Source organism: Thermobia domestica, chromosome 16, assembly GCF_964235325.1.
Source record: "Thermobia domestica chromosome 16, izTheDome1.hap1.1, whole genome shotgun sequence".
Lineage (NCBI taxonomy): Eukaryota > Metazoa > Arthropoda > Insecta > Zygentoma > Lepismatidae > Thermobia > Thermobia domestica.
Window position 1 is genome coordinate 41812340 of NC_137469.1, and position 18033 is coordinate 41830372.

Below are 18033 nucleotides of genomic sequence, written 5' to 3' on the forward strand. Positions count from 1 at the left end.
TTTTTGCGTTAGGAATAACGGCTGTATCGTTTGAAATGCATTTTTGAACATAGTCAGCACTTGGGTTGATCTGGAATTTTATCATTAAATTATTACTGAAATGTGTATCTTAAACGGGAAAGAGGTGGCACGATTAAATTTTTCACTAAGAATAACGGCTACACCGTTTGAAATGAATTCTTGAACACAGCACTTAGGTCAAGCTGGGTATCTATCATTTCGATTCAGAATAAGGGGAATTACCTCGTGGCTATATGGTTATCGTGCCTGCTTTAGCGGGGGATACCCGGATTCGACTTCCGGTGGGAGCTCAGGTGGTTTGGATCCTACGCTGAGATGTAGGTCCACGCCTCATATAGTCTCGGAGCTGAACGGAACGCAAAACTCCAAAATAACCACCCCACCCATGTATCCTAACGGGGAAAGAGGGGATTCAAATAAACGTTTTAAGTAATCCTTTCAGGACGACGAATGGATATTTCAGCTAGTTGTACAGTCAGCGACAGAAGTTCTTTCCGTTTGATGAAATTAGTTTCGTAAATAACTTCAGAATGGAAGGACAATTTGAGCACAGTTTTCAGCAACTTAAAAAGAATGTAATTTTCTGTACGTTACCACCACCGTTATTCCCAAAATACCAGCCATATCACAGTTATTTCAAAAATACATTTTACCAAACAGCCCGATGGCAGAACTTTCTTTGTCTTTCTGCGATGAACTTTAGTAAGTCAAAAATTTTTTGCAGGAATTCCAAAATAAAATATCAAGATGATTAGTTCCAGCAGAAGAAACACTTTTGATTGTTAAAAAATGCGCTTTACGCGACGTAGAAAACAGTTCAAACTATATTTATGGGGGTCATCCGTGCATTTCAGACCTCTACGTATAGTCGGCATGTTTTTATACTTTTCTGTTGCCTATTTTTTGTCTTCTGTCATTTTTTTCTGTCAGGCGCGGCAAATTTTCTGTGATCACATCGCAGATCGCGGCATGTTCTGCTATGGGGCCAAACAGAATGAACTTTTGTCGCTGACGGTACATTAAATAATACTTAAGTAACTAATTTTTTATTGGGAATAAGATAACTACGAAAGAAAAGTTTCCTTACATGCATACAGTTATATACTTCAAAAGAAGTATCTGAGATCAGGACCGGATTTACGGAGGGTGCAAAGGTGTACGTGCATCCCGCCCCCCTTCGTTGTAAATATACACTACCTAAAGTGAGAAGTTAGCAGTGAGTTTTGCAAAATCGATAGTTTAAGTTAATTTTCTGAAGGTTGAAGGAAAAAGATTCATCCAGGGCAATTACTCATTCCCACCACAGATGCCTAAAGGCATTTAAAAAAACTCAAATTTAATTCAAATGTACTTTCAGTTATTTGGTGCACCCCCCTCAGACAGTCCTGGATCCGGCCCTGTCTAATATATACGTACCCTAATTGTGCCCTTTGTTCCAATAATGATCCCTTCGTTCGGGAGGTCCACTCTGGAATGCGATGTTAATGTAGCCATTTTGCCATCTGGATACTTGAATATCGCATTCATACTTTCATCAACACCATGCTCATTCAAGTGTCCTAGGGCTACAATTTCATCAGGTTTTCTGCTCCCAAACACAAACGTTGCAAACTGGACGCAGTATATGCCAATATCTAGGATGGTACCACCTCCTAAGTCTTTCAACCTGAAAATAATTGAAATTTGTTTCAATGAACATGATTTTATAGCAATGTACTACCATGAGCAAAATAAATGACGCGTCTCTTTATTCTGAAGTTTTTTGAAAATATCTCCATTTTCTTTATATGTTCGAAATTTCGGAAGGTTTCCCCAGCAGGACAGGTTAATAACAAACCCGTTTTTAATATTTGTGTTAGATCTCGAGACTTCGAGACTCGAGAAATCTCGAGAATTACCAACTCTGCTAAAGTGGGAAATTTTCAAGAACGCGAGGGAATTCTGCAGTTCAACACGAAGCAGCGACATCTATGTCATTGAGAGAGACGTGGATTAGATCTACAAACGAAATTTTTAACGAAACATTTCTAATGTGTCTTATTACATGCATTATCAGCGAACTCCAAATATATAAATCTATGCTAAGTATTAACGTATAGATAGAGCAAATAGTGGAAATTACCTATGGAAAAAGACGAATTCTTAGCACAATCGTAATGAAAAATCGTCTTTACCGTAGAACAGGTTCAGTTCACGTAAGAAAACAAGTAGCTCAGTTAGTTAAAGCAACTAGTCTGTATGCCGAAGGTATTGGGTTCGAACCCCATGGAAGTGGATTGTAATTTTATAATTTTTGTAATTTTGTAATATTGTAATTTTTATTACTGTGGTTATTTTATTTATTTTTTATGTGGGAAAAAATCAAATTGTAACATATGTGTAAAACTCATGACGATACCCCCCCCCAAAAAAAAAATGCCGTTCTCGCACTTGCATTAGTGTCTCTAATTTTTGTTTGCAAACAGTTTCGTAATAATTTCCCCTGTGCTCACTACTCACTACATGCTCACTGGTGCATAACGAATGTTTTCCAGTAAATGTTAATTCTAATTTGGAGAATTTTATAAAGTTTCACAATGTTTCTCGCTTGATAGTCTTCTATCTACTTTTTTGGACACTTTGATAACAGATTTCCCTATTAAATGTTTAATTTCCCCTATATATATTTAATTACAGAAAAGTTTTACATGTATTTGTCTTAAATTGAAATTGTTTTGAATTTACCACATGAGGTAAGTAGCCCGAAGGAGGAGAACTGAAGTAACTGATATTCTACGTAAACGCAACCTATTGTAGAATTATTATGCTTCTTAACTTCAGCACATAATCTTTACGTTGGTCAGACAGAGAAAAACCCTGTTTTTTCCTCTCCTATGACCACTCATCTTAAAGCTCTACATGTAATGATTCGTGTCACATAATTTCGGCTCTCCAAAGACATTTATTATTATTATTATTATTATTATTATTATTATTATTATTATTCCTGAATATACCACCCTTACATAATGTAACTTTAGATATCTTGGTTTAAAGTGCTTTCTTAAGTAATAATTTGAGCAACCATGTAACAAAATTTAAAATATATGAGGGGGCACGAAGTTTTATTTCCCCCCCCCCCTCTCTCTCTCTTTTCAGCACTGTCCCAACAGAAAGTATATAATTTCTGACAAGCAGAGTAGACAAAATGAATAAGTAATATATTTAAAGTAACCTTTCCTCCTTCGTGAATGGAATATCACGTAACATTTTTTATTCTACTGAAGACGACCCTAGGCCGTTATGGTTAGGTAACAAAAGTTGCTGTGACCAACTGAGTTTCGATTTCTTACGCGAAAGAAGTCTGTTATATTACGAAGCATGCTTTTCATTAGCAAAACTGTTCGAAGTAATACGAACATGGCTCAAGAACAGAGACGGAACTGAATTACCACTCGATTGACCTTGAGGCCAAATCACCAAAGAGTAGCTATAAACGTAAGTTCAGCATGCATTTCTGTGGAGTTCTGTTCAGTATTCCTATCTGCCAATCACGCTTGTTTGTAAGAGTAATATTTTACAAACCTAACCTTTCGATAGAGCACAATAGCAAAAGAATAAAAGGGAAGGAATTCTTGCCCTTGTGAACGTTGGATACCACCATGTGCAATAAAACTGTCGCGTCTCCTTGAAGTGATATTTTATCGAAAATAACTCTTTTCCCTTTATATATCCGAAGTTTTTGAGGGTTTCAAAATGAGGAAACGTTACTGACAAGCAAGGAAGCATTTAGGGGTGGGTACAGGGGGTCCGGACCCCCTCTGAAATCCCAACTTTTCTGTAAATTTAGCCTAATTTTTGGGATTATCTTTTAAAATTTTATTATAATTTATCCTAATATTGAAGTCGTGCCCCTTCCGAAATAAATTACTGTATACGTGCCTGCTGACAATTTTCAATATATTCGTTAAATAATAAAGTAAAATAATTAAATTAGGAGCAAAAAGCTTCAACACGGGTTAACTTTTGTCCACTGTCAATATTGTTAGAAGGGATATTAATAGCAAAAACTGCTAGTCAATGCTGAACCTTGAAACTTCACCCCGAACAGCAAGCCTATTATTGAGAACTACATATGAAACATTTTATCAAAACTTATCTAGCTTTTATCTGGCATGAAATTATTATATACACTAAAATGCACTATCCTAAAATGTGTATCTAAACATTGCTCTACGTATCTACGAAGCAATGAAAATTTTTTATCGAAATATTTGGGCAGGAAACTCTAAAAGCCAGCCATTTTATTTAAATCGTAATAAACCCTGTAACCGTGCGTTAACGTGAAGACAAAGCTTGGTCCATTGGTAATGTGTTGGAAGAATGAAAACTCAATGTTCGTAGGTTCGAATTTATCCACTCACCAGAACATTTTATTCTTATGTGTAACGATGAAATAAGAAAGAAAAAATGTATAACCGTTAAGACAAAACTTCAACCAAGTCTGAAGAGAATACTAAATAAGTAACACAATGACGTCAACCAAGAATTATTTCATGTAGCGTTTGGACGAAATTACAACTGTCAACAAGTAAAAACAGGCTGATAGGCGTAATGTAGTCTAGACTTCTGAATGCATTTACTTCCTCAAAACTTCCGTCTCGTCATTGGTATGCCGTTAGTCATGGTAAAACCTTTCAATTGGAAGTGAAATGACAAACTAAAACAGTTTTAAATCAATAAATGTCTATGTGTAAAAGTAGGTGTCTCTTATCTGTAGTTCTGAGTTCCTTTTACTTTGAAGTGACAAATAAGAGAAGAAAGTATGGTGATCGAAAAAAAAAATCAAATTGAGATTTCAACGAATTTACACGTATTATAGCCCCTAATACCTAAAAAGTTATTTTTTGATACATGTCCATCTGTTCGTCCGTCCGTTCGCTACACTTTTCTGTGCACTCGCCTAGAGGCCAACCGTTCAACTTATCTGCACCAAATTTTAGTTTAAGATTTTCATAGTATTTCCTATAGTTTCTTTTATTTCCCTCCTACTTCCAAAACAAGGATAGTTTCCTGTACGATGAAAATAGAAAAATATATTTTCTAATAACTGGCTCTAACGATCTTGTTTTATTTCTTTTTTTATAAATCAATATTTAATTAGCAATCCTATTTTGTGGTATAAGGCATTTATCTGAGAAAAATCTACAAGGGGTAGTTTATACTTAGGGGTGAGTTTTTTCTCAGTGATTTTCTCAAAATGGACTCAAGTGTTTTCGTTCATATTTCATAAATAAATATTTCATTAATAACTTAACAATATGGCATAAATAACTCGTTTGTCCTAAAAAAAATGCGAGGGATAGTTTATTCTTGGTGGAGTGTGTTGTCTGGGTGATTTTCTCAAAAATGACTCAAAAGAGTTTATTCGTATTTCAAAAATACATATTTCGTTAATAACCGAACAATATGGCAAAACTCGTTTGTCCTGAAAAAAATATATACGAGGGGTAGTTTACTCTTGGGGGTGTTTTTCTCCACGGTTTTCTCTAAAATGAATCAAGCAATTTTGTTCGTACTCAGAAATAAATATTTCATTAAAAACCTAATAATATGGAATAACTCGCTTGCCCTGAAAGAATCCTCAAGAGATAGTTTATTCGGGGAGTTATTTTTCCCTCACGATTTTCTCAAAACTTACGTGGACAATTTTATTGATAATTCATAAATAAATATTTCATTAATAACCCTATATTTTAGTATAAGTCATTTCTATGAAAAACAATTACGACGGATAGATTATTTTGGGGGTCAAGGTTTTTCCCAACAATTTTCTCGAACGACAGGCGATTTTGTTCAAATTTCGCAAATAAATATTTCATTAATAAGCAAAAGTATATCTTAACTCATTGTTCGAAACAATTCACAAGAGGTAGGTTACTTCTGACGTGTTCTTTTTGAACGACTTTCTCGAAAATGACTCATTTGATTTTTTCATATTTCATAAATAATTATTGCATTAATTGCTTTATTATATGTCTAATGAAAATGTGCTCAAAGTGTGAGTTAGTTTTGTAGTGTGGATTTTCTTCAATCGAAGTTCTTTATTCGATAATCTGACATTCGATGTATTTGAATAATACGATATTTTTTTTCGTATTATCCAAATACACACTTCAGTAACAACTGCGGCCTAACACAGTTAAGAAATTGAATTGAAAAAGTTTAGTGCGGTGGCCCTGTAATTGAATATTTTTTGGTAAACACCCTAGCTTTTTGTGGTAAACTCAGGCTTTTGTTTTTCGAGCGACAAAAGAGAGAAGAAAATATGGTGATTGTGAAAATAGTATATCAAATTCAGATTTCAACGGATTTACATACTTCATGGCGTCTACATACCGGAAATGTGATTTTTCGATACCCGTCCTTCCGGTCCGTCCGTTCGGTACACTTTTCTGTGCACTCGCCTAGAGGCCATACCGTTCAACGTATCTACACCAAATTTTAAACTTAGGGTTTACATAATATTCCTACAGGAGATTTTTCCATTTTTTTCCTACCGCCTAAAATAAGTGTGGTTTACTAACAGCCGAAAATCGAAAAAAGCTATTTTCTCCAAAATGGTTTTAACAATTTTGTTTATTTTTCATTAATCAATATTTAATTAACAACCCTATATTGCAGTATCAGATATTTCTCTTAGAAAAATTTACGAGGGGTAGTTTATTCTTGGAGGTGACTTTTTCTCGACGATGTTCTCAGAAAGGACACTGGCAAATTTTGTACACACTTCATAAACAAATATTTAACCTTGCAGCATGGTATAAGTCAATTGACCTGTAGTAGCTTATTCTTGGAGTTGAATTTATTTCCAGTGAATTTCTCAAACACGACCAGTTGGCAACCCTGTATCTCGACAACGAAGCTGAACTCGAAAACTGCAAGAGGGCTATTTGTCTCCTTTTGATGTCACGAATCATCTCCCGAAGTTTGTGGACATCTTTCAGGTTCACCCTTAATGAAGCTTCTTTTCGAAAAGTTAACTATTAACTTTAGACATTGTTTATTTTTTAAAAAAATCAAAATGCCGTTATTAATTTTAAGGCAGAGAGCTACTTTTGAGAGAATAGATCTTTAAAAATAATTTTAAAACTTAGACTTTTGTATTCGAGACATTCCAGACAAGACGAGACATTTTAAAAGCTATCTCGTGTCCAAAACATTTGTTACGTCTTCTTTTGGATGTCACAAAGCGCGTCTCGTCTCTTTCTCGAGACATGTCTTATCTCGTGCGCATTCGTTAACACTTGGGAAGGATTATCTTTCTACTCAAAGCATTGTTTTTATAATGGTTGCATATTTATGATAACATATGCAACCATTATATGCAACCGTCAACATAAATTACAGTTCTTTCAGTTGAATTAATTGTTTATTATTATTATTGAAATTAAAATTAAATGGAATATCTAGTTTAACGTTCCACGATTATGCACCTACGCTAAGGGAGAATGATGATGAATGAAATAATGAAATGAAGAAAGTGGGAGGAAAATGGAAAATTCCAAGAAAACCCATACCCATGCACACGGTATTTGTCTACCTCAAATTTCACTTGGCGCGAAGTGGAGTCGAGCCACGGACTCCATGAATGCTCTATTATTATTATTATTATTATTATTATTATTATTATTATTATTATTATTATTATTAATAATAATAATAATAATAATAATAATAATAATAATAATAATTGAAGTGAGCTTAACGAGTTTCAACCGTCCGACTCAACCAATGTTTGGGTGCCTGTTCGTTCGTCTACTCCATAACAACTTTTCATAAAAGACATTTCCTTTTAATGAAACTAGTAAGTGCCTTTTAGCTTTGAGAAGTAACTATGCTTGGAATTTGAAATCTGCAAAATATAAGAGGTAAAATTAACCAAATGGTGCAAGTTTACACTAATGTATACAAAACAATTTTGCAATATCAATTACGTGAATCTTGTCCCATAAAGAAGCCGAAACCCCTACACCAAAGAGCCCTCCGAGATTTGATAATTGTCCACAAGGACTGAAATTGTCATTTGAAGCCAAGACTTTAATATGAAGCCAATAATTTCTTTAAAATAGACGAAAAATTCGAAAGTTATAAGCATTTTCATATTTTTGCCTTTTCCCATAATGGAGCCGTAGCACACTATACTGATGAGCCCCCCCGACTCCAGGATTTGATCATTCTCCATCGGACTGAAATTGCCATTTGGAACCAACACTTTAATACGAAGCCCAACAATTCTTTAAAATAGACGAAAAATTCGAACGTTAGAAACATTTTAATATTTTTGCCTTTTCTCATAAGGGGCTCGTATTAGCCTACACTGAAGAGCCCCACGAGATTTGATCCTTGACCACTGGGACTGAAATTTTCATTTGAAACCAAAACTTTAATATGAAGCCAAAAATTAAACTTTTACATCAATTTAAACTGACTGGGTTCCAGTTCACCCCACTATTATGTTTAGTTTAGTTAAGTGGTAATTTGTGACAACTTCACATCATCAAAAGAATCTTTCACTACCCCCCCTCCCAGAAGTTTGTGCTGGATCCGCCACTGGATTCAATAGACATTTTTCCTATTCTTTTTATCACCTTGTTGGGGCTCCCTCGTACAAATAAAGAAGCGGTAATATTACAATCAAGGGGCGCTATATATTAGGTATTTCTTTAGTTACCTACCCCTAACCGCACAGGGCCATCTTTGGTAGAATAAAAAAATGCTACGTGATATTCCAATCATGAAAGGGGAGAGGATGCTGTAAATATATTTCTTATTCATTTTGTCTACCCTGCTTATGAGAAATTACTTTCTGTTGGAAGGGTACTGAAATGAGAGAGGCAAAATAAAACGCCGTACCCCCTCCTACATGGTTGTTCAAATAATTACTAAAGAAAGCACTTTAGACTAAGATATCCTTTAGACTAAGATTTAAACTAAGAAACTAAGATATCCTTACATTATGTAAGGATGGCATATTCAGGATTATTATTATTATTATTATTATTATTATTATTATTATTATATGAATGTTTTTGGAGCACCGAAATTTTGTGAGACGAACAATGGAATGTAGAGGTTTAAGATGGGTGGTCATAGGGAGGAAAAACCAGAATTTTTTTCTGTCTGACTCTCTAACGTGAAGATTATGTGCTGATGGCAAGAAGTATCATCATTCTACAATAGGTAGCTTTTACGTAGAATATCAATTACTTGAGTTTTCCTCCTTCGAGCTACTTATCTCATGTGGTAAATTCAAAACTATTTCAATTTAATACAAATACATTGTAAAACTTTTCCGTAATTAAACATCTAGGGAAAATTAAACATTTAATAGGGAAATCTGTTATCAAAATATCCAAACAAGTAGATAGAAGACTATCTAGTGAGAAATATTGTGAAACTTTATAAAATTCTCCAAATTAGGATTAACATTTACTGGGAAACAACGCGAAAGCGAGCATTACGTATAGTGAGCAGTGAGCACAGGGGAAATAATTACTAAACTTTTTGCAAACAAAATTAGGGATGATAATGCAAGTGCGACAACGACATTTTTTCTTTTTTTGGTATCGTCATGAATTTTACACATATGTTACAATTTGATTCTTTCCCACATAAAAAATAAATAAAATAACCATAATAATAAAAATGACAACGTCACTTCCATCTGGATTCGAACCCGCTACCTTCGGCATACAGACTAGTTGCTTTAACTAACTGAGCTATTTGCTTCCTTACGTGAACTGACCCTGTTCTACGGTAAAGACGATTTTTCATTACGGTCGCGCTACCAATTCGTCCTTTTCGATAGACAATTTCCACTTTTTGCTCTATCTTTACGTTAGTACTTGGCATATATTCATATATTTGGAGTTTGCAGATAATGCACGAAATAAGACATATTAGAAATATTTCGTTAAAAGTTTCGTTTGTTGATTTTATCCACATTTCTCTCAGTGACATAGATGTCGCTGCTTCGTGTTGAACTGCAGAATTCCCTCGCGTTCTTGAAATTTTCCCACTTTAGCAGAGTTGGTAATTCTCGAGATTTCTGTCGATTTAATGTTTTTTGCTTCTAATTTATTTATTTTAAGCTAATATCTAACACAAATATTAAAAACGGGTTTGTTATTAACCTGTCCTGCTGGGGAAACCTTCCAAAATTTCGAACATATAAAGAAAACAGATATATTTTCAAAAAAATTCAAAATAAAGAGACGCGTCATTTATTTTGCTCATGGTAGTACAATTGCTAATCAGCAACCTCAGATAGACAGATTTGAACTTCACTCCACCTTTGTCTATCGAAAAAGCTGATAACTGCACGCACAAGTATACCAGAAGGTGATTTCTGGGATTCAAATTTTTTTTACTGAAATGTTTAAAATATTAAATCTATAATATCCCTACTTATCAAGAACTTTAATATTATGATTAATATCTTATAAACGGGGATCGAGCTTTCTATTATGCTTCTCTTATTTCTTTGCTCAGAAATACGGTCTTTCGTTACAAATTGCTTCATGTGCGGACCGAATATCTCTATTTTATATTTAAAGTTCCTTAATTATGCTCCGCGATTAAAGTAAACAGTGATAATAAATGGTGTAATAAAAAAAATAATAATGAATGGGAGGAAACGAAGAACCCCAAGATAATTCATGCAGCAGACCTTTGCACTCTACCTTAGAACCACTATGGTTCTTACATATTTGTGTGTATTGAGTTCAGAACGAAAGCTCCCTTTCAGAACGAAAGCTACATGACACGTGGATCTACAATTTAAGATGGACACTGAACCACCGTAATTTCAATATTTTCCCATCGGGAATTGAACACAGAACCACATGCCTGAAAGGCGCGCGCGCCAGTCACTAACTACACTAGCGGGAAGGGAATTACGTATGTATAATTTGTAACAATGCGCAAGGGATATATTTAAGTAGGGTGGACTGATTTATATCGGTTTGATTTAAATCACGATTTCAATCAAGATTTAAATTACTTGATTTTTTTAAAATAAAAATCGTTGATTTAAATCAAATTCCGAAATAAATTAAAGTGAAAATAAGTAAAATCCCATTTCTGTTCTGTTATTTCGATTATGGAAGATAGTAAACATAATACAATGAGACTCAAATGTATATGTAAGCACAGTATGAAAACGAGTATTATGCAGAGGATGATTAGGGAAAATCCCGGTTTGAACGGGTAACGGGGAATCCGGCTTTCTTTTCTTCCTAACATACGGTTTTTAAATCGTTAACTATTCCAACGGGAAAATCACCATGACATTTAACAAGAAAATTGTTTTGTGTCCACGTCTATTTGTTTGTTTCCAGATAATAGGAGCGTATTAAGAGGGGTTCGATCTCTCCTCAAAAATAAATAAATAAATAAAATACAATAAAACTTTAGGCGAAATTTATGTACTAAATACATAGAAGTTCCTTGGGATCGTAATGCGGCAAATTTTGGATGCGTTAAAATATCGAATAATACATTTTGATAAAGTGGATACTTTCAAATATCTAGGATCAATAACAGACGGAAACGATATTCACGAAGAAATTAAATGTCGACTGAAAGCAGGAAATTCGTGTTATTATTCAGTTCAAAATCTCTTGTCGTCGCAAATTCTGTCGAGGAATTTGAAGCTTAAAATATATAAAATGATAATCATGCCTGTTGTTTTGTATGGTTGCGAAACATGGTCGCTTACTATGAGGGAAGAACACAGACAAAATTTGAGGACAAGATCCTGAGACGAATATTCGGACCCAAAAAGAACGGGAATAGCGGATTCATAACGAGGAACTACATAATTTCTACGGTTTACTAAACACTGTTATGGTCATCAAATCTAGGAAGCTCAGATGGCAGGTCATGTATCCAGAATGGCAGAAAGTAGGATCGCTTTCAAAGTGTTAGCGGTAAGACCAATCGGAAAACGACCATTAGGAAGACCTAGGCGCAGATGGAAGGACAATATTAAGATGGATCTCGCAGAAATTGGAATACAAAGTAGAAACTGGGTCCAGTTGACAAAGGATAGAAGTCAGTGGAGAGCTTTTGTGAATACGGCATTCCGGGTTCCACAGGCCACAGGATGCCAAATACAATAACGAGTTCTTCAAAACAATTACAACACTCAAAGTATAACATCGACTAAGTGAAACTGATCGAAAATCTTCATCATTTGTAGAAGGGCAGGCATAGAGGCTGTTTTCATTCGAAGGAAAGTAAATTAGTACAAGCGCACTTTGGAGTTGAGCTGATTCTGAGGTTAACGTCCCTTTCGGCACCGAGGCTATATGAGACGGGACCTACTGATTACCATGGAATCCGAATCCGAACCATATGAGCTCCCGCCGGAAAACGAATCCGGGTCTCCCACGCCAAAGGCGCGTATGCTAACCGCTTAGCCACGAAGGAGCTCAAGGGCACTTTGGACTAAATTTGGATTCCTTCACAGTCGTCACCACAGAAGAAGAAAAAGAAGTAGTAGTAGTTGTTGTTGAAGAAGAAGAAGAAGAATAGAAAGGTTTAAGATGTGTAATCTGTGGAGCAGTTAGATGTTTTTATTTACGAGTGCAAACATTTAGTTTCTATATATCCTTACCTTGCCAAACACTGCTTTTTACCTAAGTCTTGACAATGTTGTCAGCGGTCAGTGAAAATTAAACGTTTAATACATTTCTTTGTTTTTTAATGATCTATACGAATTTGGAGGAGCAAAGATGAGTATCTTTGAGTTTAAAGGTAATTATAGTTTTTATGGAACCTATTTGTTGATGGTTAATACATTTTAAATATCTGGTTAATGGTAATACCTATTCAAATATCTATTTAAAAATACGGTCACTTAATTTTAAATATAGTCATTATAAATATTAAAGGAAAAGCTTCCAAACCATGAGAATAATTAACGTGGACTGATCTACGACAGAAAATTATACTATGCTAGGTTTGATATTTCTTTTCGTCATGTCTTATGTACAGCCTCGTAAATTTAATTGTATGCTGGTTTGGCCTGACGTGTAGATAAACCCTTGGCAAGGATTCTTGTTATACAAAGTAATCTAGTACAAGTATTCGTACAAAGTAATTTAGTAGATCTATAATTTAGTACATAATTTTTCATCAACTAAAAGTACAGTGTCTGATGAAGCGAATATGTTTAGTTAGTTGGCGAAATTGTTACAGTATTATTCTTTTTTAAACAAACGTTACTTTGCTCAGCGATTTGCATTTTTAGTTTTTTAGTTTTAAGGTATTTAAGACAGCAAAGCTAGTATGAACCAGTTAATATTTTTTCAAAATTTCTGTTAGAAAAGCCAGCTATTCATCATGTCTTCACACCAAAGATCCTCTCTTCTGGCCCTTTCCTACGTACGACCGTCTGGTGTTATCAGACGAAATATTAAGGTTAATGATATAATTATATCACTTTTTCAATTTCGGAAGCACTCAAGATATGACCTTACTTTCTGACTAACAAATGGCTTCCATGTATACAATCCTTAATAGTAATTCAACTACTATTTCTCTAACACAGACAGAAATTAAACAGGGTGTCTACTATAATTCTAAAATAAAATTTCGTGACTTTTTCATGACCTTTTCTTTACCAAACAATAAAATTTCACAACATTCTCAAGAGAAAATTTGGATGCGAATTAGGCCGTATTTTTATGCATGCGATAGAAGCGTGCTTTGCTTGCGATTTGGTAGAGTCTAAAGCCGACCATAAACATTTCTGGTGGTGAATTTTTATGTTTTATAGAACAAAATTTTGCAGTCTATACTTATATTTGTACAGAAAAAAAAATCGTGACCTAAAAGCTAAATTTCTTGACTTTTTCTTGACTTTCGTGACCGTTTTCTGATTTCGTGACTTTTTCATGACTTTCGTAACCGATAGACACACTGTTAAATCTGCATACTGATAGAAATAATAGCTAGGTAGGTATGCTTTACTGGGAATTGAACATTTTTTACATGAACACTAAATAAGGTACACTCGTGTCCAAAATTATTATCGCATGTCTATAAATATGTTGTTGTAAAAATATAATTTGATAACGAATTCGCCCGGTATTTCTTAACAGTGTTAGTATGTGTATAATCGGCAAAGACATGTATGTGGCAAATTTCATGTCAAAAGAGCAGTAAATAAGAACAATAAAACGAAAATAAAGTTTTCTTGTCCATTTAGCAACATTTATTTTACTCATTATAATTTTTGTGTTTATTATTCTTTTTCTATGAAATTTACCACAAATAAACATTTCCTGATTATAAACATAGTATCAATATTAAAAGTACCCTGCATAATCATTATCAAATTATATTCTTACAAGAAGACAGTTATATATATACGACAATAATTTTGGACATGAGTGTACCTGCAGTGGAATTGTAAATGTTCGTCGAACATAAGGAACACTTATTTAAAATTTTTATATTTCATATGTTCTGAACAGACATGTCTGCAATATTTAAAAAAAATTACACGATTTTTCTTCTTCCGGTAATAACGCACATGTTCCTATTTCTTACATATTTTAAGATACCTTAGATATGTATGCGACTTCTGGCAATCGTACCCAAAAATGTATTAACTTGGAAGATAATTATCTAACTGAGGCTATAAAATATGCTTACAATTTTTAAATAATATTGCCTTATTCGCATTTAAACACATTGCTTTCTCTTAATAACTCACCACTTATTAAACCTTTAAAAGCATACTACTGGTATTGACTTGAATGTATATTTTTTCTTTCTTTTTAGGTGCATCAAAATGTTGTATTTAAATGGAAGTAAGTCAAATTCCACTGAATTTTGATGTCTTAGTTACGTCAATTATCTCTCAAGTTATAAATTTTTGATTACATTTGAGAAGACACACATTTCTAAGGAATCTCAATAATAAGATATGTAAGAAAGTAGCAATCTTTACCACTGGAAGAAGAAAAAACGTAGTTTTTGAATAATTGCAGATGGTTATGAACTATATCTGTCTTCTTCGGGTAGCACGAAAATGAAAATATACGTTATATTAACAACTGCATGATCATTCATTCAAAGAAACGGCTAGCAGTGACAGTGTACATCATGCAAAGGAATTTGGTCTGGATGATGTCACGAAAAGGATACAGTTGGGTTGCATATTATAAAGGAGTTGCATACATAACTTCCTACGACAGAAAAAGTGCTATGAAATAAAACAGAACGAGCTGTCAAATAGTTTTAACTTTATACATTATCCACTTTCTTTTCTTTTCTTTTTTTTCAAACAATAGGAAACATAATTTGAAAACAATAAAAGAACATGCAGGGTGTCTACTGGAATATCAGAAAGTAAATTCATGACTTTTCATGACCATGGCGATAAAAATTTACCATTAGTAATAATAAACCCCTACCATCAGTGGTGCATCGGTTAAGATGAAGATCACATTATGTTCTTATTTGTCTAATGTACATAATGTCGATTAGCTGACAACTAATTTTAAAATGCAAGAGCAATTTAAAAGGCAGTAAACAAATTTTTAATTGCGGTTAAAGTATGGATTTAAGGCTTACCAGGTTCTATAGATTTAAAAAAAATCTTGTAAACAGTCCCGTTACATTCAGCTAGGTTTTTTATCTGCATTTTATGTACTCTGAATTCTAAATTTATAATTTTCGTTTACAAGAAAAGACTGATTACGTAAATATACAATTCTTTTCCATCGTGTCATATTTGAAATTAGCGTACATAAACATACTGATAAGATCTACTGAATTTGTTCATAATGGCACCTTCATCCTGGATGGGGTCTGATGCCTTCTTTCTTCTCTTTTTTCAAGGGTACTTTTACAAATATTTTTTTCTCACAGTCTGCATACTAGTATCACATCAAAACTTAAAAAAAAAGTGAACACAAAAATGAACATCTTGATTGAATATCACAAGTTCAACTTCTTTTTCAATGAGTTAATTTGAACTTCAATTCCATCAAGTTCTGAAGTTACTGAGTCACTGAGAGCTTTACATTTCAGTTCCGAACATACACAATTTACATTTCTTAGAAGTAAAGAAATAGCAGATCAGAAAGTTGGACAGTAAAAAGTTGTTACTATATTACAGAGACTAGAAGATGAAATGGGGAGCAGCTAGGAAGACAGTAAAGTACCAGTTAGCCAGCACTAACTGGTGAGGGAAATTCTCACAATCACTGACCTGATATAACTGTTTCAGTACATGCAGTATGAGGTATAAAAGTATGAAGTATAAAAATATACTTTGAGATTTCAGATTTTCATGACCAGTTGGATAAATAAAGGACTTTTTCATGGCTTTCATGACCACTAAGCAAAATAATGACTTTTTCATGACTTTCATGACCAGTAGACACCCTGACATGTCTAAAACTTTCTCATTCTATGTCATAGCACTTCTTGCGTTCTAGAGAACTACGTTCTCCAAATTTTGATATTGGCTTCTCTTTCACAACTTAAAAACCAGAATAAGGACGCGAGCTTAACTACAGTGGCTCTTAATGGAATTTTAAGGAAGTTAGAATGAACTACTACCTCATTCTGTCTATATGTTGTATCTGCTGTCCAAAACTTGCAACAACTTGCAGAATATCACCAACAGTTTCAGCCTCAAGCTCTTTCTTCAACGCGTCATAGGCTGGGAGAAACCTACTCCACAACGCCTGAAATAAGCGGAAATCACAATAGAAGACTTAATACTTCTTTTAAAAAAAAATCATTAAAATATCTATTAAACTAATACATTAAATGTTTTAATACTGCTTGAAATATGTACCGGCCCCATAGGTATTTAATAAATAAAGTTGTAAAACTTAATTTATGATACACAGAGTCAATTAACTTATTAACGTAACATATGTTCGCAATTTATAGTGACAATCCAACAAGGTGAATATTTCCATTTAAACGGTACAATATCTGCTTATTAGGAAGAAAATTAGTGTTTGAGACTTCACCAATCAATACTTCACCAATCAATATTTAATGTTTTTAAGAGTTCAAATTAGAATATGATGTGCTGTTCACATTTACAGTCAATTTTTTTCTTTCACTAGCTGACATGTTCATTCTTCGCAAGAAGAAAATAGGCCAGTGGAAGGTATTTAACCCTCATTCCCTCCCCTTAGGATACGCATTTCAATGAAAGTGTAATAATAAAATCCTATTTTTGTCATAAATCTTGAAGCTCATAATAATAATCCTTTTAGGATATAGAGCTCCTTCGTGGCTAAGCAGTTAGCGTACGCGCCTTTGGCGTGGGAGACCCGGGTTCGATTCCCGGCGGGAGCTCATGTGGTTCGGATTCCACGTTAATAAGTAGGTCCACGTCTCATATAGCCTTGCTGCTGCACGGGACGTTAAACTCCAAATCATCATCACTACCACCTTTTAGGATATACTCTTTATTCAAAAAGATATGATAAAATCCAGCTTAAGGTAATATATTCAAAAATTAATTTTAAAATGGGTCGCAGTTTTTTTTCTTTTTTGTGATGTGAAAACAAACAGTTAGAAGTCAATTTTTATGTGGCGAAAACAGTTACAGAATTGCCCTCTTCCTCTTTTAAAGTCAGAATTTTAGAAACATTGGGGTACTTGTCTGTTTATTTTAGTGATGAATTTATTTACGGGGTTTCATCATCCTAACCTGAAAGGATAGTGAGATATTCTATTTTTGGATCAAATTTTGATCCCCGTAGCCTCTTAGGGTAGCCCTTGAATCAAAGTAACATGACAGAGACCTAATTCGAGGTAGATATTCAGTACGTAACGATATTCATTTCAAACTGTTCAGCCGTTCCGCGCTCTCAACGTGATGATATCGTCGCTGCGCCTCGAAAAACCACTGTGTACAGAATTAGCAACCTTCCAGGAGAGTTTCATCATAATCTGCATCATTAACAAGTATCATTTTTGTTTCCT

The 18033-nt window shown here is 34.0% G+C and overlaps 1 protein-coding gene across 1 annotated transcript in view; it reads right to left on the reverse strand.

Moving 5' to 3' along the window:
- Positions 1-18033, reverse strand: part of LOC145673041 (trans-1,2-dihydrobenzene-1,2-diol dehydrogenase-like) — a 60331-nt gene that overhangs the window by 17206 nt on the left and 25092 nt on the right. The window contains exons 4-5 of the mRNA XM_081742374.1: positions 16645-16772; positions 1438-1687 (exon numbers count right to left, since the gene is read on the reverse strand). Of these exons, the coding sequence (XP_081598500.1) occupies positions 1438-1687; positions 16645-16772 (378 nt within the window). The remainder of the gene's footprint in view (positions 1-1437; positions 1688-16644; positions 16773-18033) is intronic.